The sequence below is a fragment of the Notolabrus celidotus genome, chromosome 13 (assembly GCF_009762535.1).
Source record: "Notolabrus celidotus isolate fNotCel1 chromosome 13, fNotCel1.pri, whole genome shotgun sequence".
Classification (NCBI taxonomy): Eukaryota; Metazoa; Chordata; class Actinopteri; order Labriformes; family Labridae; genus Notolabrus; species Notolabrus celidotus.
In genome coordinates, this window is record NC_048284.1 from 15,118,835 (window position 1) to 15,138,552 (window position 19,718).

The 19,718-nt window shown below is 39.4% G+C and overlaps 1 protein-coding gene across 4 annotated transcripts in view; it reads right to left on the reverse strand.

Annotated features, from left to right (window-relative positions):
• Positions 1 to 19,718, reverse strand: part of ppp1r13bb (protein phosphatase 1, regulatory subunit 13Bb) — a 41,600-nt gene that overhangs the window by 13,854 nt on the left and 8,028 nt on the right. For all 4 annotated transcript variants that reach the window (XM_034698828.1, XM_034698830.1, XM_034698829.1 and 1 more), the window contains exons 3-6: positions 13,892 to 14,039; positions 10,761 to 10,880; positions 9,534 to 9,604; positions 1,000 to 1,101 (exon numbers count right to left, since the gene is read on the reverse strand). In XM_034698828.1, coding sequence (XP_034554719.1) covers positions 1,000 to 1,101; positions 9,534 to 9,604; positions 10,761 to 10,880; positions 13,892 to 14,039 — 441 coding nt within the window. The remainder of the gene's footprint in view (positions 1 to 999; positions 1,102 to 9,533; positions 9,605 to 10,760; positions 10,881 to 13,891; positions 14,040 to 19,718) is intronic.

A 19,718-nucleotide genomic window follows, 5' to 3' on the forward strand; every position in this document is an offset into this window, starting at 1 on the left:
GAAATATAAGAAGGAAACAGTAAACATCCAGCAATAGTCTCAATGCAAACATAACGTGGGATTTTCTTACAAGTGTAATTTATAATCAGCGAGGCAACATCTCAAAGCTTACGTATAACTCAAAGGCAGACATCCCTGGGCTGAATCTCTTTACTGTATGCTCTTAATGAAATGCTGTGCTGTGTCAAGACAGTCAGAAAGCTGAAGAAAGGGTCAGATGACTACATCTCTCCATCCAACTGAGAACTGCTCCAGTTAAAGTCCTAAAATAGGAAATGACAGGCCCAGGTTTCCAAATGGCTGCAGGGCTTTCAGAGGGCCTACTTTATAGACGCCACCAAAAAGCCAATAAATAGTGATTTTATCTGCCGGTCTACAGCGGGGTTTTCATCCTGCATGACTGATCAGCGCACCACAGGCACGGCGGTCAGACTAAGTTACTGTCCTGAAAAGCCACTGAGACTCACCAAGCGACTCACTGTGGTGTGTGGAGTTTTTTTTCCACCACAGTCTTACTGCCTCTAATTCATGGACACTTCTTATAAGCTGCTCTGACAAAGGCTGTTTTCTCAGTGTTAAAAAATCATGAATAAATTACAGGCTTGAGTAACACTGTGATGTTTGTCCTCGGATTTCTCTAAAGACTTAACCATAAGTATTGTCCAGGCAGGACAATACCAGTGCTGTGACTCACACTGCCTCCAATTTTATTTGTTACATAACTGTTTGCCCCTTTCTGTGGTCATGACGGGACGTCTTTGGATGAAGTATCACCACAGCAGTAAACAGAGAGGTCGCAGGCTGTGTCCTGTTGAAGCCAAGCAACTAAGAACCAGTCTGTGCCTGCGGAATCAAACTACATGACACATGTACGACTTGCCTTCAACCTTCCTGATCCCAAAACTAAACTAGCATCCCGTGTTTGGTCAGACTTCTGTGTTGAGTTAAAGACTTGAGATGATTCAAAGTGACATGAAATAATAAAAGACAAAGCGCTACCTTTGCAACGAGCATCTGCTGCTGAGCCTCGATTTGCTGCTGCTGCCGGGTGGCCATCTCCTGTAGCTCTGACAGCGTGAGCTCCACACGCTGATTCCCCACCTACACACAAATATACACAAGAGCTGGTCAACACACAGAGATCCAATCACAGCGTTCTTGGTGTTGAAACGCACTGACATTATTTTAGATTGATGATACATAAGGATGCAATATTTTAAACTACGTAGGCCTTCTCTACGATTCTCAGAGGGAGATGAAATGTAGACATAACGGGAGGTCAGATCTTTCTGAACTGAATGCTCAAGGCTTCAGGATGCATGACCTCACATTTATTCTTCGCCCTGTGAGAGCTTCTTTAAGTATAGTGACACACTTACAGAGCTACATGACTCCTCCTTCAGCCAAAACAAATTCATTCAGCAGCTGAGTTAAATCTGTGAGGCGAGCGGTTAAATAGATCTTACTCAGACCTAAACACATGTAAATGGTAGTTTAAGGAGCTTTATTATGCAAGCCTGTGTTGAGTCGTGTTTTGTTGAAGCTTAATGACATGTTATCAAAGCATGAGCATACGGCACATAGTGAAGGTACATGGTACATTTTTTGTTGTAACTGCAACTTTGAGACGAATACACAAGCCGACGAGTGCAGAGACAAACAGACACAGAAAGTAGAGATACTTAGAAAGAATGCAATGTGCCAAAATGAGTTTTAAAAAAGTCTGATTTGAGCTGTTTTTAAAATAACTTTGCGATTTACAAACATGTTTGAGGCTCTAATGAATTATCAGCGCGGTTTTCAGCTACCACTGATGGAGCAGAGAGTAGAGTAGAGAAGGTTTAGTGAATGTGTCCCTGTATAGTTTGTATTAAAATGAGGTTTTCCAGTGAATTGATATTTTAAAAACATTACCATTAACATTTAAAGCTTTACTGATTTACTTCATGGTTTTGTAAGAGAATCAGATTTAGGCCTTAACTGATGATTACTATTGACCAGAATATTAGAGGATATTTTCCCCTTGAAATCAAGCGGCAACCTGACGTCTAAAAATACAAGTCCAATGCGGAATTGCTAAAAACGGCAGTTGATCGAGGATCTGCCAATTCAACAAAGACGATCTTTACAGCAGAAATAAACATGTTTACAGCCTGGTACAAAAGATGAGTGTAGTCTGGATAGCTCATTTCTTGATCGGCACATACTGCAGGGGGGGTAAATTTTTTTCTAACGCAGCAATTTTAAAGATATTTAGATTATGAGTCTTCCAATGAGAGGCACAGCTGACTTGATTGACAGGCGGGAACACTGTAGCTGTTGGCTAGGAGGCTCAAAGCCTGTCTCTTTACGTCACAATCGCTTGACAGCAGCACTAAACAGATGGGTGACGTCACGGATACTACGTCCATATCTTTTACAGTCTTGAAATACATCTAAAAAAGTAGCATGCTCTTGTATTCAAGGTTTAGCCACCACTCACAGCTTTGGTGCAGGGCGATTAAAGGTGGAGAGACAGAGTGATTGTACCTGGCTCAAACAGGCTCAAAAGTTGGACAAGTAAACCAACCTCTGGGGCAGAGTCATGATACCAGGTTTAAGATGATGTTTATAAATGCAGCAGAGACATGGTGTCATGGGGTGTCATGTGCGAAGATGACAAGCACATAAATAGCAGCTTAAAATGAGATTGTTACCTAAAAATGTATGTCCATTACTAGACCTGTCATCCATCCCACAGACTGCAGGCTATTTCATCATATTTGTAACAATAACAAAGCAATGGAAACTGTGCACTTCAGTTTTCTTAAGCCCAGTGTGATGTCTTCAAATGGCTTGTTTTGCTCAAACAGTAGTATTGGTGCTTAGGGTTGCGAAATTCCAGGAATTTTCAAAGTTGGAAACTTTCCATGGAAATTAACGGGAAGTTATGGGAATTAACGGTAATAAACCAGGAATTTAATAAATTGTAGGTTGGCTCTAAATAGGGAACTTAAATATAGTTGGGGAAATTATATTTTAGCATAATCCTGACTAAAACAACCAGATTTCAAGTACAGTTGAATATCAATGCTATTCCTCAATCACATGCACATAGCACACTGCTTACTGCACGGCTATTGAGACCACACCCCCTACATGCACTGTGCATTCCTCCATCACATGCACAGATGATTTCTAGAATCCTGCAGAGGCTTGAGATGCTTGAGGGAAGATGCTTTTTTATTTGCATGTCGAATGGAACTTTTTGGACAGAGAGGGGCTCTTTTCATTTAACATTTTAAATGGGACTTTGTTGGGATTCAATTTTTGTTAATTTGTAAATGGGTTGGGGGGGTGAGTAATATTTAACTCAGCATTCATGTTTTTGTTCTTCAATGAAAGAATTGATTGTTCAATAAAATATTTAACACTTGATAAAGTTCTACTTACAAATAAATCTGTTTTAATTGTATTATTTTGGATGGATGTCTGCTTATAACAAAACAAATATTTATGCTTGGATATGATACCTTTCCATTAAATTACCCTCAATTCCCAGTTAATTCCCATAAAAAGTTTCCAATTTAGAATTTTTCCAAAATTCCCCAGCTTAACTTCCCATGGAAATTTACCGAAAAATGTTCCACCCCTTTGCAACCCTATTCTTGCTACATCGATGTAGCGCTGAATAGTATTGAGAGTTAAAGAAAATGTTAAGAGTTGAAACTAAAGATTTTAGTGCAAAGATCTGATGGTTAATGCTGCAATAAGTTGCTAGAGTCAAACACAGGACATCCAAGGTATCAAATACCTCCAACTTTGCCAGCACTACTTTGAATGTCTGACAAACGACACTTTGGAGATCTGTCTGTCACCAGACAACATGTATGACACTGGACCTACTGGCACTTTGAAGCTAATTTTATCCAGTTAACTACTTTGGACTTTGCTTATCACTGCTGCCAGGCTGAAACCTCATATCTCAAAAACTACAGTTTTCAGGAAATAAAAAAAAATTCATTTTTTCTACAACACGAAAACAGCCACAAGCTTTTTTTAATGCTTTTCATTGGTGGGGATTTGCAATGCTCACTGACAGGCATGAAGAGTGACCAAAACCAGTAATTTTTTAAATAATAAATAATTAAATATGGAGATACAAGGTTTCTACCAGACAGCAGAATTATATTCAAAGCTCTACTGTAATTTATGCTGTTAACTGTTCCTCATGTTTGATTGCTTTGCTTAGATGAATTGTAATTCACAATGTAGACGATTCAAATCCACATTCAGAACCTGAAGTAACAGAAAATAAAATATGTGTCACCTTCAATATATTTCAAATAGTTTTTCCCCCTCAGCCAAAAATCCTCATCTATGTGTTTATTTCAGAGCTCATAGAAAAAGTGAAAAAAATACTTTTCTGCTGAATTTCACAAAAACAGCTGCTACAGTGTTTACCCTGGGAAACTTCTATGAGCGGTACTGACATGCACAAGTGCTCCCAGACTTTGCCTTTAGGAAGAGTGTTCAAAGAGTGAGGAGAAGGAAGATGATAGTGGAAACGTCACAGTGTTTTTGTACGACTGTAGACTGAAAGAGAATGTAGAATATTGGTACAGACAGAGGAGCTGTTTTCAATGTGGCAAGGAGAGCAGGGTGCTTAGGAAGAATGACAGCGTTAAAAGAAGATTCGACAAGGGTTGATTAAAGTTTGTTTGATATGATCCTTTGAACACTACAAACATTAAAATCCGGGGTCCTTATCAAGGAGACTTCTGAGTGGGGCACTGGTGGCCTAGCAGTCTAAGCGCCCCACATATAGAGGCTATAGTCCTGGTCGCAGAAGTCGCCGGTTCGACTCCCTGCCAGTAGACCATTTGCTGCATGTCTTCCCCCACTCTCTAATCCCCACGTTGTCTGTATCTCTTCAGCTGTCCTGTAAATAAAGGCAAAAAAGCCCTAAAATATACCTTTAAAAAAAAGGAGACTTCTGAGTGTTCATAATGGCATTCAGGAATTCTAGTTTTAGAGAAATATGCTTCTTACTTACAGAACATTCCAAAGTCAAGAATTCCTACGTGTTGGAGTGGGATAGAACCTGTTCTTTAATAATTACCATGAGTCAACAACCATGATTTTTCACTTCTAATTTGATTGAATGCTATGTCTTCAGTCCTCAAACCTCTGTATCCTGATGTGACAGCCCTTACTCTTTAAATCTTTAACCTAGGCTGATAGCTAGGTAGAAAACTGAGGAGGTTTCCTCCCCCCCTCAGATGCAATTAAAGCTTCTAAATTATTGAAGCTAAAATTGAAAGCCTGTCTTTTCTTGTCCGTCAAAGCACGCGAGCAAACCAGTGATACATGACGGAAGACAGCCAATAGGATTCTTCCTATCTTTAAATATTCAGTAAAGGTAGGACAGGCACTTAGGATCTTTTCTTCCACAATGATGCCTCAGGTGAAACAAACATGGCATGCAAAAGACAAAAATACCGTGTGGACAGCTCGTACTTGATTAGAAGAGGCAGACACTTCTGTGAGTCATCTTGTCTGAATAAAACATGCCTGCTTTTGGAAATAATTGGACTTTTATGGTATTGTGAGGAGAGGCAACAAGAGTATAAATGTCATGCATCATCTTGTCTCTGAAAACACTTTGTGTGTTCGGACACACACCTGGCATGTAAAACATAAGAATGTGTGGGAAGACTTAAGAGGGGGTTTGACTCGACTACAGTGTGGATGAGATGAGGAGCGTGGGGGAAGCCACTGGCAGCACACGCACGCACGCACACACGCGCACGCGCACACACACACACACACACACACACACACACACACACACACACACACACACACACACACACACACACACACACACACACACACACACACACACACCAGTACGCTCAGATGCACTCAGGCAACCCTGCATCAGTGACAATTCACCCAAGGGAGAAAGTAGACACACACACCCTCAGACAGCGATGGAGAGGGAGCTGAAGAAACACCCGACTGAGCAGAGGAGGAGGAGGAGCAGCCACGTTACCACATTACTTCCTCCAACAAATGTGAAGATTTCTACTGAGAGAGATGGAGCGCAATCCAGGATTACTGCTGAGATAACTAGATTATTAGAGCTGGGATTTTGCAAATATATGGCTGTAATAAACCACATTTTTCATTATTGATTAACGTGTTGAATCTTTTTAGTTATTCAATTTGTGAAGGACAAATCAGACATCGATTGCAAAAAAACCTTCACATTTGGGTTCCCTCTCTGACATTTGAGAAGCTGCAGAACCAGAGAATGTTTCATATTTAATAAATCAATAAATCTCTGAAATGATAAATTGAAAATCATAACCATCGCAGAATATTTATTCACTCAACTTCTTTCAGCTCTTGGAAATTGAGAGAAGTTTTGATACTGCATGCAAGCTATCATCACTGCTTGTGATATTAAAAAAAAATTGAACATATCCGTGATCACTGTAGCGTTCCCTTGAGGCTCCTCTGCTCTTTACGAGGCCACGTCCCTCTCTCAGAGGATGATCAGCTCTACTGCCTGGTGGAGAGAAAGCCCAGAGGGGGTTTGGGCAGCAGCCCGTGGAAAAGCCAAAGCAATGATCCTCTTAGGGGCGGTTATATCATCCAGCAGGCTGACTGATATAATCCTCTAAATCAGATATTAGGAAGGAACTCAAACACAAATGAGCCTCAGCACTTTGGAGGTTAAACAGTGATGTTCGTGCAGCTGATGATCTTCTTTCAACACCGAGGATTACCTTTCTACTGATCCATACCTGGTTTCTATATGCATTAAAGCGTGAGAAGATACCTTCTCAACAGGAACACACTGACAAATTCAGAATGGCTTCTGGGTGCTCCTACTCCTCAATATTTTTAAAACAAAAACCCCCTCCATCTAGTGCTGCGCAGGACTGTTCCCTCCACCATTAAGGTTAAATTAGCTACGATTCCTTGACCACAACACTTTCCTATTGTGAAATCTGGGACAGATGGTCAGAGAGAGAGAAAGGATGCAATGCCAGAGGCTGCTTTTATCAGAGTCATTCACATCTCCGAGCACACTCGCTTCCTAAAGCTAGAGCTGAGCATGCACAACAATGGGTTCTTCTCATGGGGAAATATTGGTGGTGGTTGAAAAATGGGCCAGTCCTGCAACACAAGGGCATGTCATGTTGTTCATGTTAAGAGTCCTTATACATGCACTGATGCTGAGACTTTTACTCAACACAAGACTGGAGTTTGGGCATAACTGTGCACACAAAAAATGAAATAAAATATAAATAAAAATACAAATACAAATAAACAAAATAAAATGTTTAAAAAAAAATACAAATTAAATAAAATGTCAAAAAAATAATTAAATATGAAATTTAACACAAAAATAATAAAAATATAAAAATAAAAATAAAAAGCCATCTTACAGTGAAAACATGACTCAACGTTTTCCTGAATTTTCATTACCTTTGGACCCCTGTTGAAGATCAGCTGAAATCACAGGATGAATGATGCCTCTAATTAAAACTCACTCAGAAGACAGACATCATCACACCGTATGTAAGTCTTGTCTGTTGTAAGCTACTCAGACTTCAAGTTGAACTGAATTAAAAAGACACATTCTTGCTGGAACATACAATGTGTTTTTACTCATGTACACATCTGGTTAATTTGGCACAACAGCTGTCTAGTCAGGCTCTAAAAATAGTCCATTACATCACAACAGTTACAGGGTAGCGCACAGTGTGCTGTGTTAGCAACCCATTGCTGTAAGTTTTGATAGTCGGCCTTTTTGCCACCAACACAACTTCAAACATGAAAGGCTGTCAGCTAATGCTAGCTAGCATGAAAGAGTGTGACAATGGTCCTGAAAGAATAAAAGACTTGGAGGATTCAGTGATAAAGTCTGGTTGGCTTCTATTCTCAAAGAGTCTTGAGAGTCTTCTCAAGCTCACCAGTATTAGCCTAGATTGCTAGCATCCAATTGCCAGATGACTTAAAGCAACACTGTGCAGCATGTGTTGCTATTTTCTGTGACTTGGCACTCCAAATAGTTCTTTGCTGTAGAAAATATAATTTAGGGGGCAAAAACGTATTTGTCCTTGTTTTTGACATAAGAATAATCACGTTTTTTTATTGATTAATCAATAATTGATCGTTAACATTTCCAAAATACGATCACAGGAAATACTTAAAAATGTACATCCCTAAATTAAACCTCAGTAACCTCAATCACTGCTCCCTCATATTTCCTCCGCATTAATGGGAGAAAAATTGACTGGTTACTAGGGCTGGGCGATAAAACGATAATGATAATTATTGTGATATTATTTTTCTCAATATAAATACCATATGTATTAATGTATGTATTCAATAACAAATGTTCAATAAAACATTGATATATTTTAACCTGTAATAACACCCCTACTACTGAAAATGGAGTGTGTCTTAAATGCTAGTTCCCACCCAACATTAGACAGAAGAAGAAGACTGCATTGAACAGCCAATCATGTCGCAGGGTAAGAGGTAGGCAGGGCTTAAAGATGTTTGAAGCAAAATGTAAACAGCTGAAACAAGCCACAGAGACACTGAAGAAAACTCAAAACCGACCAGCTCAAAGCAGAGTGAAAACATACTCGACAAGAAAGCCCACTAAACTTCGTTAGTTAAGATATATTGGCTATTTACTAGACCACTAAATCCCAGATAGAACCTTACAAACCGACTGATTTCTTCAACTTTCACTCAGGAGGAAAAAAATCTGCCTTTAAAACGATATGAAAGAATAATTTGATATTTATCGTGATAATTATCTATATCTACTGAAATGAAAAATGTTATCATGATTACAGCTTTTTCAATATTGCCCAGCTCTACTGGCTACAGCAAAAGTTTGACTGTAGACCACAAAGCTGTGTCACTGAAAGTGAAACCTCATGGAAGATCACACCGACTCATCCCAAGTGGGATAATGCAAGAACAGGCGATCGAGTTCCCCGTTTAAAGTCCTCCTGCAATACCATGTAGATGATGATCTGTTAAGATGTTGTTATAAGGTCAACAGGTGGAAAATGCTGCTTTACATCACAATAGAAACTCGCAGACGTAAATGTTGTATTCGGAAACCTGGCTAACATGGCCCAGAAAAAAGACTCTTCACAGAGTAAAACTCAGACAGACAGGTTTCATGAGGTTTGAATTTGAAACTTTTCCTTAGCTAATTGCATGTTTTGGATTTTGTCTTTATTTGTTCTCTTTTTTGACTCTCCATACAAAGGCACAGTCTTTCTTCTACAGCTAACAAAGGGGTTAGTTATGGCCTTTGTACTTGATTTGCTCTGCTCTTCATGTATTTAAAGAAAGTATATATAGGGTTGTGGCACTTTGTGTAACACACTTATATATAACTCTCATTATAGCCCTAATCTATGCGTGACAGAAGGCCCTGAATTCAAGTAACCAATAGCAAAGGCAATTTCTATTTTAACATCATTGAGATAATGCTAATTAAGTCTTACCCCGTTCTCATTGTGCTTCTCTCCAGTGTTTCCACTTCTGCGGCTCGTCTGATCCTGAGACTGCTGACTCCCTGCAAAAAGAAACAGTCACCATCACAAAGCAGAGACGAGCAAGCGCGCGCGCACACACAACTGCAGATTCAGAGGCTACAACCATTGTCAGGGAGAGTTTGAGAATCCGCCGACATGATTGCCCATGACAGAGGGATTTAAGAAGTGGGACGAGCACTGCTGACCTCAGCCACCTAACTCAAACTTTTTCAGAAGAAATGCTTGACGTGAGGAGGAGTGTGAATTATTCAAATCTTCAAAGGAAATGATGGAAAACAGGACAATTCTGCTGTACGTCTAAAACGTACTGGATATCTGGATGTCACCTTTGCTCTAACAACTCTTTACTCTGTCTTTAATCTGACACAGATCAGCATCACAGCACATAGATTGCTTTTCTGCCACGTTATCTTGGTTGTGTGATTCACGTAGAGGCAGATTTAAGCCTTGGATCTGCCTCACCAAGCATCAATCAAATTTTGGTTTTCCATCCATGATCTCTGTAAACAGATTCCCCATATCATACATTAACAAATCTGTAGTCAAAGGCCAGAAGATTGGATGTCAGAAGCATACTGCTTTCAGTTGCAAGTAGCGTTTTCCTTTAATGTTTCAAGGGTCTTCAGATATATGCAGGGAAATAGTCCATGTAAGGATTAAAAGTGTGATGCATCAGCTGTAATGCCATCCTAGAACCCATCAGCTACCATCTGACAACAACTTGGCTTTTCATTTATCACTCTTCTGCAAGCATCTGCATGAAGTGCAGCTAACAATAAAGTCTCTCCACTCTGACTCCATTGTCTCTCTTAAAGCTCCGTATTGGACTGTGAAAAATGACTGTTGCACAGATAAGATAGACTTGGCCTTAACATACCTTCATGGCCTATCAATATAACCCCCGGCTACGAAAACTCCCAGAGGGTGGTTGATGAGTTGCAAGATCCTAAATAGTCTTTTAAGCTCTTAATGCAAAAAAGATACCACATCACAAAATGCGCTAACAGAAAAGCAAGAGAGCAAACATTCCCAAAAGACTACAGGTACCAGGTGATGGAGGGTGAGAGAGACTCGACTGACACTGGTGTCCAAAGCTGAGCAGCCAGCCAGAACAGGCGTCAGAAGCTTCTGGACAACCCTTGGCTACAGTCAAAGGAGAACATGACCAACACTCACCTTGATCACTGCTCTCAGTTGGCGAGTCTTCATGACGGAGGAAGAACTTCACTTCTTGTTTCCGAGGTCCCCATTTCTGCAGATGTTCGTACATCATGTGTTCGAAGGGGATCGCTCGCTCTACGGAGACAGAAAAGCGATGAGTCAAATTTTGTCTTTTGGAAACCACAGACTGAATGTACCGACTCATCTTCTATCTGAGAGTGAGATTGAAAACCACTATCAAATCAGGCTGTTGGATATGACGCTACAATTAGCAACTAGAAGCAATCCTGGCTGTGTAAAAAAAAATAAACATTTGCTGACCATCATCCCTGATGCTCGCCTATTGACTAAAGGCAGGTACACACAACAGGATAATCAGGCTGAGTTCTGTCCCGATATCCCTCTTACGATCAAAGCCAATCAAGATGCGAGCTGACTGAGCTGAATGACGGAAGAGGAAGTAAAAACAAACAAAAACATGACGCTGGTGAAAACAAAAGTCTCTTGGACCTCCGAAATACGCCATCTCCATGACTTTTCCATAATCATTTTTCTTTTTTGTGTGTGTTTTCGGAAAGTAAGAGGCCGAAAACAATCATCATTGCTTCTTCCTGTTCGTTCGCCATGTTTGTTTACACCGAAGTCACGTTTTACTACGCAAGATTTGGAATATTGAGCGTGAAGAACCTGATACTCTGGTGAAGAATTGGTTAGTGTGTTGTGTGCTTTGAGTGCACCCCACACACTATAAGATCACTAGAGAGAGATCTTGTGCGATCTGTCTTTTGTTTTCATCAAGTGTGTGGTCTCTAAATGTGTGAAGGTTTGAAGAATCCTGTGATGTGTGCCAGGCTTAAGTTAAGATCTTGTTTCTTTTATCAGTTTATGATTCCTAACTGTAGAAAATACAGTTTGTGGTTCTTAAAAGGGCTTGTGTGACTTTTTCTCGATTTGGCTAGCTGTCTCTTCATTTGCTGTCTTTGTGATCACCTGGCTTCACCTTCATATTTAACACATTTAAAAAAAAAAATACATTCAATCTAAAACTTAATTGAATTTTTTTTTAAAAGAAGATAAAATTGCAATCATAAATTAATAAAAATAAAAAAATAAACTAATAATAAATAAATAATTAAATAAACATACAGAAAACAGCATATTTTTAAATGTAGAAAAACACAATTATTACCATGACCATTACATGACAAAAGTTCTTATTCTCCTGTCATAATAAATACAATGTATTTATTATAGTGCTTAATCTGCCATAACCAACCATAATCACTCCATTTCAAACTTTTACTACTGAAACATTTTTAATACTGCCTGTAATTACTACTATTTAATCCATTTGTAACATTTGTATATATCTAAAGTCCATTTGTAACATTGTATATTTCTAAATTGTATTCTATCCTTAGTCATCTATCTTTATTTTTACTTGTTTTATTTTACTAATTGGAACTTTTTCCTTGATTGTACTTATGTCTGGGTTGCTGCAACAACTGGGGATCAATAAAGTAATATCTTATCCTGTCTTATCTTGTCTATAACAGTTTTTAGTTCACACATGTCTGTGTGAGTGTGTGTGAGTTTGGTGTTCATGTTTGGTCAACTACAGTAATCAAAAACAATCAAACAACATCAGAGAATAGTAGATTAAACTATGATCCCAGCTCCTTCATGCCATCATCTTTTTATGTCTTGGCAGTATGAAGTGATGATCTACAAAAAAATAAAAGGGGTCCCTCAGACTGATGGATAACAATGTGACTGAGTGCCAAAACAATGTTTCAGCAGTTCAAGAGGCTGTCAATCAAAGGGACACCGATAAACAAAGACGAATAGACAAAGACAGAGAGGTTTTCAGGAGGTTCAAGGGGTAGACAGCTGCATTGTGAGGCAGCAGACGAGCATGGTTGCATAACATAGGTTAATAAAGCCCAGGGCTGGGATGTTGTTTCCAACAGGGGAGTGGCCCCTCAGTGAAAAATGCTGATAACACCGGGTATGTCAGCACGACTCTGGTGATGAGAGCAAATCGTTTGGACCCAGTGGAATCTGCTGTGACAGTGATGTGGACTGTACCAGCACATAACCTGCTTTTTCTGACCCACAAATCTGTACTTTAGGGGAATTATTCCAGGATAAAAATAGAGAATTGTAAAGGGAGTATGAACTAATGCTTTCCTTTTCTTTGAGTTTGTGAATTTTTGCTATATTTCAAGGCTTTCCCAAGATTGTTCATTGAGGAAGTTTTTTATTTTTACATCATCAGGGAAGACTTAAGGCAACTTCTTTATAAAAGTAGATTATTGCGCCGGTAGGGGAAGCATCAAGGCAAAATTCCACAAGATCCGTCTCCGGTCCGGAACGCAACGGATCAGATACGCAAGACTTCTATTTTTGCCGGATGGCGGAGCACAAGGCATCAGTTCAGCACAGAGCAGATGGAGCGGGACAGGAAGTCAGGCACCAAAACAAAATCAAAACATTTGCTTAATTTTCAGAATAAAACACTCTTTGTTATATTTAGATTGTTTTTAACTTAACTATGATAATGAAGAGGCGCTGGTGGCCTAGCGGTCTAAGCGCCCCACATACAGAGGCTACAGTCCTCGTCGCAGGGGTCGCCGGTTCAATTCCCTGCCACGACCATTTCCTGCATGTCTTTCCCTGCTCTCTACTCCCCACATTTCCTGTCTCTCTTCAGTTGTCCTATCAAATAAAGGCAAAACACCCCCAAAAAAATAACTTAAAAAAAAACCTTTGATAACAAAATGTCATTTAGAGTGGAGGCAGGTCTGGAGTTAACAGGTCAGAGGTTTTCAGAGGCTGATAAAGACAACATGGATTAGGAGAGGAGGAGGAGAATCCTTGATTCAGTGATTGCCATGGGAAAACCTCGGTCACCTGACTCCAGCTGTCCGGCGATCCTGCTCCGTGCTGCGTTCTGAAAACGAAACTGGTGTGTGTTGACGGACGAAAGCGCACGGAGCCGGACCGCAGTGAATTGGAGACGGACCGGACACGGATCTGGGGGAAGTCCCATGTCAGGCTCAGTGATAATGGATTACGTTCCCTTTGCACTTGCTGTTCTTCCACTTTAACCTGTTCTTCCTGCATACCCAAAACGAGCAGCTTACCGTTTCCTCTCCAGACTTCAGCGAGGTGGCAGCCGCTCTCGCCTGGCTCTTTGCAGAACTCGACGACATCGCGGCACGTCGTCTCGGGAGTGATGGGCACCTCAGTCAAAGCCTGCTCCCCGTCACTGAGGTACACCGTCAGGATCATCTGAGAGGGAGGGAGGAAAAAAACAGTCAGGAGGAGGCTCACACAGGAGAAAGGGAAAGGAGTTTTACGATCCCATCAACAGGGAATAAAATAGAAAGAAACACACATGAATAAATATCTTGAAAAAACAGACAACCATTCATACCCACAGAAATAAAGAGGGTACTTCATGAAAACTTGCCAGAGTGCTGACACTATGTTTTACAGTCGACTGGCTGAGCTTGGTAGTTTTTGGGCTGCAGGTGGACTCATGCCTGTGCCTGCCACATTTCTGTTTACTTTGATAAATTACAGCCTGCCATAGCTTGAAGAGGTACAGTTCAGGCAGAGGGATCTGACATAGCAGTAAACAAGCCTCTACACGCTTCTGTCTGTACTTATATAACAGTGAGAGATGTAAAAGTAGAGATCACACACACCCTGGTTCTACAATCTACATTCAATTTAACCCTCAGAATGTTCTTCCAGGTCGGAGATTGAAGACAAACAATAGCGTGAGGTCTGAATTGAACCCACATGCAGCATCTTGAAACAATCACCTAAGAGTTCAGAGGGCTCCAAGTCCTCCTTTGTACAACATTTCCTGTCCAACACAAACTTGGCAAGCTGAGCTGAGGAAGCAAAGTCAAGTATTTAAACTTTGGACTGATCCATACTCCACTTTCTTTATACTTTCAGTGTGACAAAAAAGGTCCAAATGATTCATCGCACCATAAGACAGCTGATTGATAGAAAGCTGACAAAAAACTGGGGTTGATATGTACCGATGTTTCACGCACAAATGTCTATATATCAGTTGTGCTGCATCCATTTAATGCTGGCATGCTAGTATACCTGAATACTGAATCAGAGTAAAGGGTTATTATTGGGCAGCGAGTCACCTGATCTGTTTTTATAGTCATATGTAAAGAAAATAATGACCGTGTGGGAGTGTTATACTGTCTAAGAGAAAGATCAGCTACATGATACAGCTTGTGAGACATGTTCCAGTGACATATCAAGAGGAAGGTGTCAGGGCGTAAAATTAACTTTTTACCTCATCTGCCATTGGCTAGTGACCTCCAAAAATTCACCAGCCAAATAAAAAAAATCATGCCTGACTTGATTTAAAATAATTACCATACGCTTTTTTTATGAAAATCAAACTTAAGCACCCCTTAAAGAATACAGTTATGTACAGATTAAATTAGATTATTGCTATTTTATTAGGTTATACTTCATTTCAAGGTGACTGCAGCATCATCATGTATTAGAATTATTAAAAAGTGCTGTCGGTCTGTTCCTCTACTTGATCGTCTCCTGCTTCTTTGTTTATCCTTTTTGTTGGTGGTGGCTTCACGCAGGGAATGTGTCGCCACATCTTCCCTCGAAACGCTCTTCCAGCCGTGCTTCTTCAAGCAAAGTAGTAGCTGACGTCACGCTGTTCCCGACGTACCAAAATCACAACACAAGTATGGCACGCGGCAAGAGTCAAAATAGCCTGACAGTCGGCAGAAATGGGCGAAAGTATGAAAACAAAACCTCACATGCAATACAAAATTTTCCATCGGCCACTGGCGGGTGTGTGTTTTTGTTGTACACGCCAAACTAATTTTTTACCCGCCATTGGCGGTTGCGGTTAATTTTACGCCCTGGAAGGACAATACCCAATCCCAATCAAAAGCAATTCAAGCAAAAGATGTAGGGGGAAAGTCAACATCAACGTGCTCAACAATTCCATTTTTTCGGCTCTGAAGTGACTTGTAGGCAAAAAAGATGGGGAGTTGTTCCAGTAGATTGCTTCAACCAACAGCCACGAAACTAACTGTGATGACTGCAACATAATTCTTTAGGGAAAATGCACCTGATTACAGTACACCCTCTAAAAGGTTCTTGTTGTCACCTTCAGGCTCTGATTGTTAGTCTAAGTGTCTGACAACTTTAAAGCAAGGATCCTTGCAGAGATGGTTCTGTTTAGTGAAGAGTGAGATGATTTGTTTTTTATAGGGGCTGGTGGCCTAGCGGTCTAAGAGCCTCATGTACAGAGGCTATAGTCCTCGTCGCAGAAGTCGCCGATTCGATTTCCAGCCGCAACCATTTGCTGCATGTCTTCCCCTACTCTCTACTCCCCATGTTTCCTGTTTTCAGCAGTCCTATCAATAAAAGCAAAAAACACCCAAAAGATATACAACTTAAAAAATAAATAAATAAATACACTACATAAAGTTAATATATTAAATACATAAAGTCTCATTATAAAAACAGACCAAAATAATTATAATGCTAAAAAGTAGTGTTGTAGTCAAGAACACATTAACAGAGACCAAGACATGTCCGAGACCAGAGTGCACCGAAACCAAAACAAGACGAAGACATTTAGGCATTGAGACTGAGTCAAGACCAAGACCAGGGCAGGGCAAGACCGAGCCAAGACCAAGACCATATATCAATGAAAAATCCTCCTGATGAGAGTTAACAAAATCAAAGACTTCTATTTGTTTTATTTAAGTTAACTTTGAATACTATTGACAACAACAAACAAGGTTTGGTTTTGTCTTTGTTGCCTTTCTTTTGACGTGCTGTGAGAGACTTTTGACTCAAGTTTCATTTTTTTCTCACAGTAATGACAGGGACACAGAGTGCATCAGTGGTGGACTCGACCGGTCTTGATATAAAATACAGAGTCCGCCCAGTCCCAGACCTAAAATAAGCGGCATCGAGACCAAGACCGGTCTCGAGTACCACGACACTACTAAAAAGATCAATAACCTAACAGGCTATTGGTTACATTTTTGTTTTGTGTTGTTATGAAAAAATAGAAAATAGATCTGATTAAGGATGTTTTAATGGCTCATTGGGACAGGCGCTGCGAGTTAGCTTAGGCTATAGATGCTATAGTGAAAGGCATTGGTTTGCATCTTATAAAAATAAACATTGAAATAATTAAGGTTTGGCCAATATAAGGAATTATAGTATTATACTGTAACTAAAACTTGGTAATAATGTTGGCAGTAATTGTCAAATCCTAAATAACTCTAAAATCAGATTCTTTAAGAGTCAAAAACACAGATGTTGGAACCATCTACTAACACATATGAAGGCTTTAGAGCCCAAAATGGCAATACATCTTTTATGTTTAATCATTGATAAATTAAATATTTTGGCTCAACTTATTTTCAGTGTGAAGTTCTTAAACATCAATTCGGGCTTAGGTAACTTCTACTCATCATTCTTACTTTCAATGGTAACCAAAACACAAGATCGGTATGTATGTACAGTAATTGTGAACATTACTTTACTGGAGCTTATACTTTGTCTGCTTACATGAACATGTTTGCTGTTTGTTGACAGACTCCAATATCAAAACAAATGATACAAACACAAACACCAATCCATGTGCAATGTTAATCCTGAGAGAGGAAAGCTGGAAGAAGAACAAACAACCCAGATCATCTAAACTGATGTAACACATCAGCGAGGATTCAATCGTTGCTAAATATTCACTTCACCAGCTGTAACTCATATACTTTAAGTTTAAGTTGCACGATTTGGATCTGAGGTATCATTTCAATTTTTCATAACTCGTTTTTTTGGTAAAAAAATGCTGCTGACATTACTCCACATCTTGGTTAAAAACAAAACAAAGAGAGGATAAGAGGAGCCGAGGATTATGGCCACTCGACTGTATTGCTCACACACACATAGATGTTTTTTTCCTTTAACAAAAAGGGAAAGTCATGCCCTCAGCCCCTTTTCAGTGAAATCATGTACAAATGTATTCCATCTACCTCCTTTGAACCAGCCAACTCTAGCTTTTGTGCTATTGTAATTCCTGTTTTGGAGATAGCAACAAGCTGAATATTTGTGTATGTTTTCGCAGCACATCTTCCTGATGTGTTTTCCCTGTGCTATGGCAGGCAGACTAGTATTGTTTCCTGTGGCACAGAGCACTTTAGGAGATGGGGTGTGCCTTCCTGTTTCATGTGACAGGCCTCACTTTTCTGTGTCATGCCTACGGAGAAAGAGGGACTGTGAATCGTTCACAAGTAGAAAGAGCAAAAAAATATTGTGTCAATGATGGAGCCAAGAGTTTGGAGGAATGCTCAAAACAAAGCAAAAAAACACAGAAAAGAGAAGCCTGAATTGTTTTCCCTTGGTTAATCAGCTGATTTTTTAACGCAGAATTTTTTACCCTGAATTTGTGAACATTGAAAAATAAAAGTGGCCATTCTGGGAGCTACTAGTGACAAGAGGGCTGTATATCTTGATACTATTTTGGCTAAAAACGTATTGTGAGATTATGGAAGTCTGATGCTGTGCCTTCATTTGAGATGTGGCTGAGAGAGCTGGGCGAAACCCTACATATGGAAAAGCTTTTCCACTTTATTGTTTTGAAATACTGAAGTTGTATTTTAGTTCCAACTCGGCTAAAATGTGAATTTTTATTATAACAAAGATATCGATATTAAGAGTTGAAATATCTATATCATATTGGAGGTCAAAGTATTGCGATATATTGCTGTATCGATATTTATTCACACCTCTAGTGTTCTCCCAGTTTTACTCTGTCATTTAATGACTTCAATTTTCTTAATATTTATTTTTACCTTCCAACATGAGTCTTGATTTTACATCCTTTTTTTGCTGCCCATTATTATGTACAAAATCCGCTAAATAATGTTAATTATTATTACTATGATTGAATGTTCTTTTAGGCCGCTGTTATGTTATTGTAAGAAAATGGAAAAATATGATTGCATCTATTTGTCAATGTGGAGTGTATACAATGATATTGTGCAATAAAAATATTCTTTAAAAAAAAATTAAAAAGTGAAAAATACTTGTTGAAAATGTGAAATCAGATACATAATTTAAATGCAAAAAAATTTCAATGCATAGTGTAGTGCTTTTAGCTATTTACATTTTATAATTGTGTTGGTCGTTTTGATGTAAATGTATTCCTGTTGTTTTATAGTAGTTATGTATTATTGTGTAGCTGTTTAAAATATGTACTTTTTGTTTTTAACAGAAGCATCGCCTCTGTCTCCTGCCCAGGGACTACAAATGTACATTAGCTGGTAGCTAACTCTGGTACAACTAAATGGCTGTACACTGTCCCTGTTGAAATAAACAAATAAATAAATAAAATAATTCAGTGCTAGGAATTCAAAGGCTTAAAAGATTCTAAATCTGATGTGACTGATTCACTTCCATACTGAACCCTTGTGTTTTAGTCAATTGTTTTTAAACTCACTGAATGTTCAGCATTTGGTTGAATATGCAAGAGTGAGTGACATAAATCTTGTTGCAGGAGCACTTTAAATGAAAAGGATCCCCATCATATGGCTCTCTGTCTTGCAAGAGCAGTTACATTTTGACATATTGCTCTCAAAGATAAACAAAATAATTACAACAGAGATTCAAAACCTATTCGCAGGCAGACGATGCAGTAACCACGGTGTAATGGCTTGCATCAATTAATGCACAAGCTGCATTTCAGGTATTTAACACATGCATCATTTAGTAGGTAATTCAATGTTAGTGTGGCCTCAGGGTGCACTCATCGTGCAGCAATAACTGTAACAAATAAGAGCTTTCTACTGTCATTAAATATCTAAGTTTAGACACTGAGCTACCTACACATTATTACTCCGGGAGTTTCTGCGAGACACAGTGACTCATGCATTGTAATAACTGTGT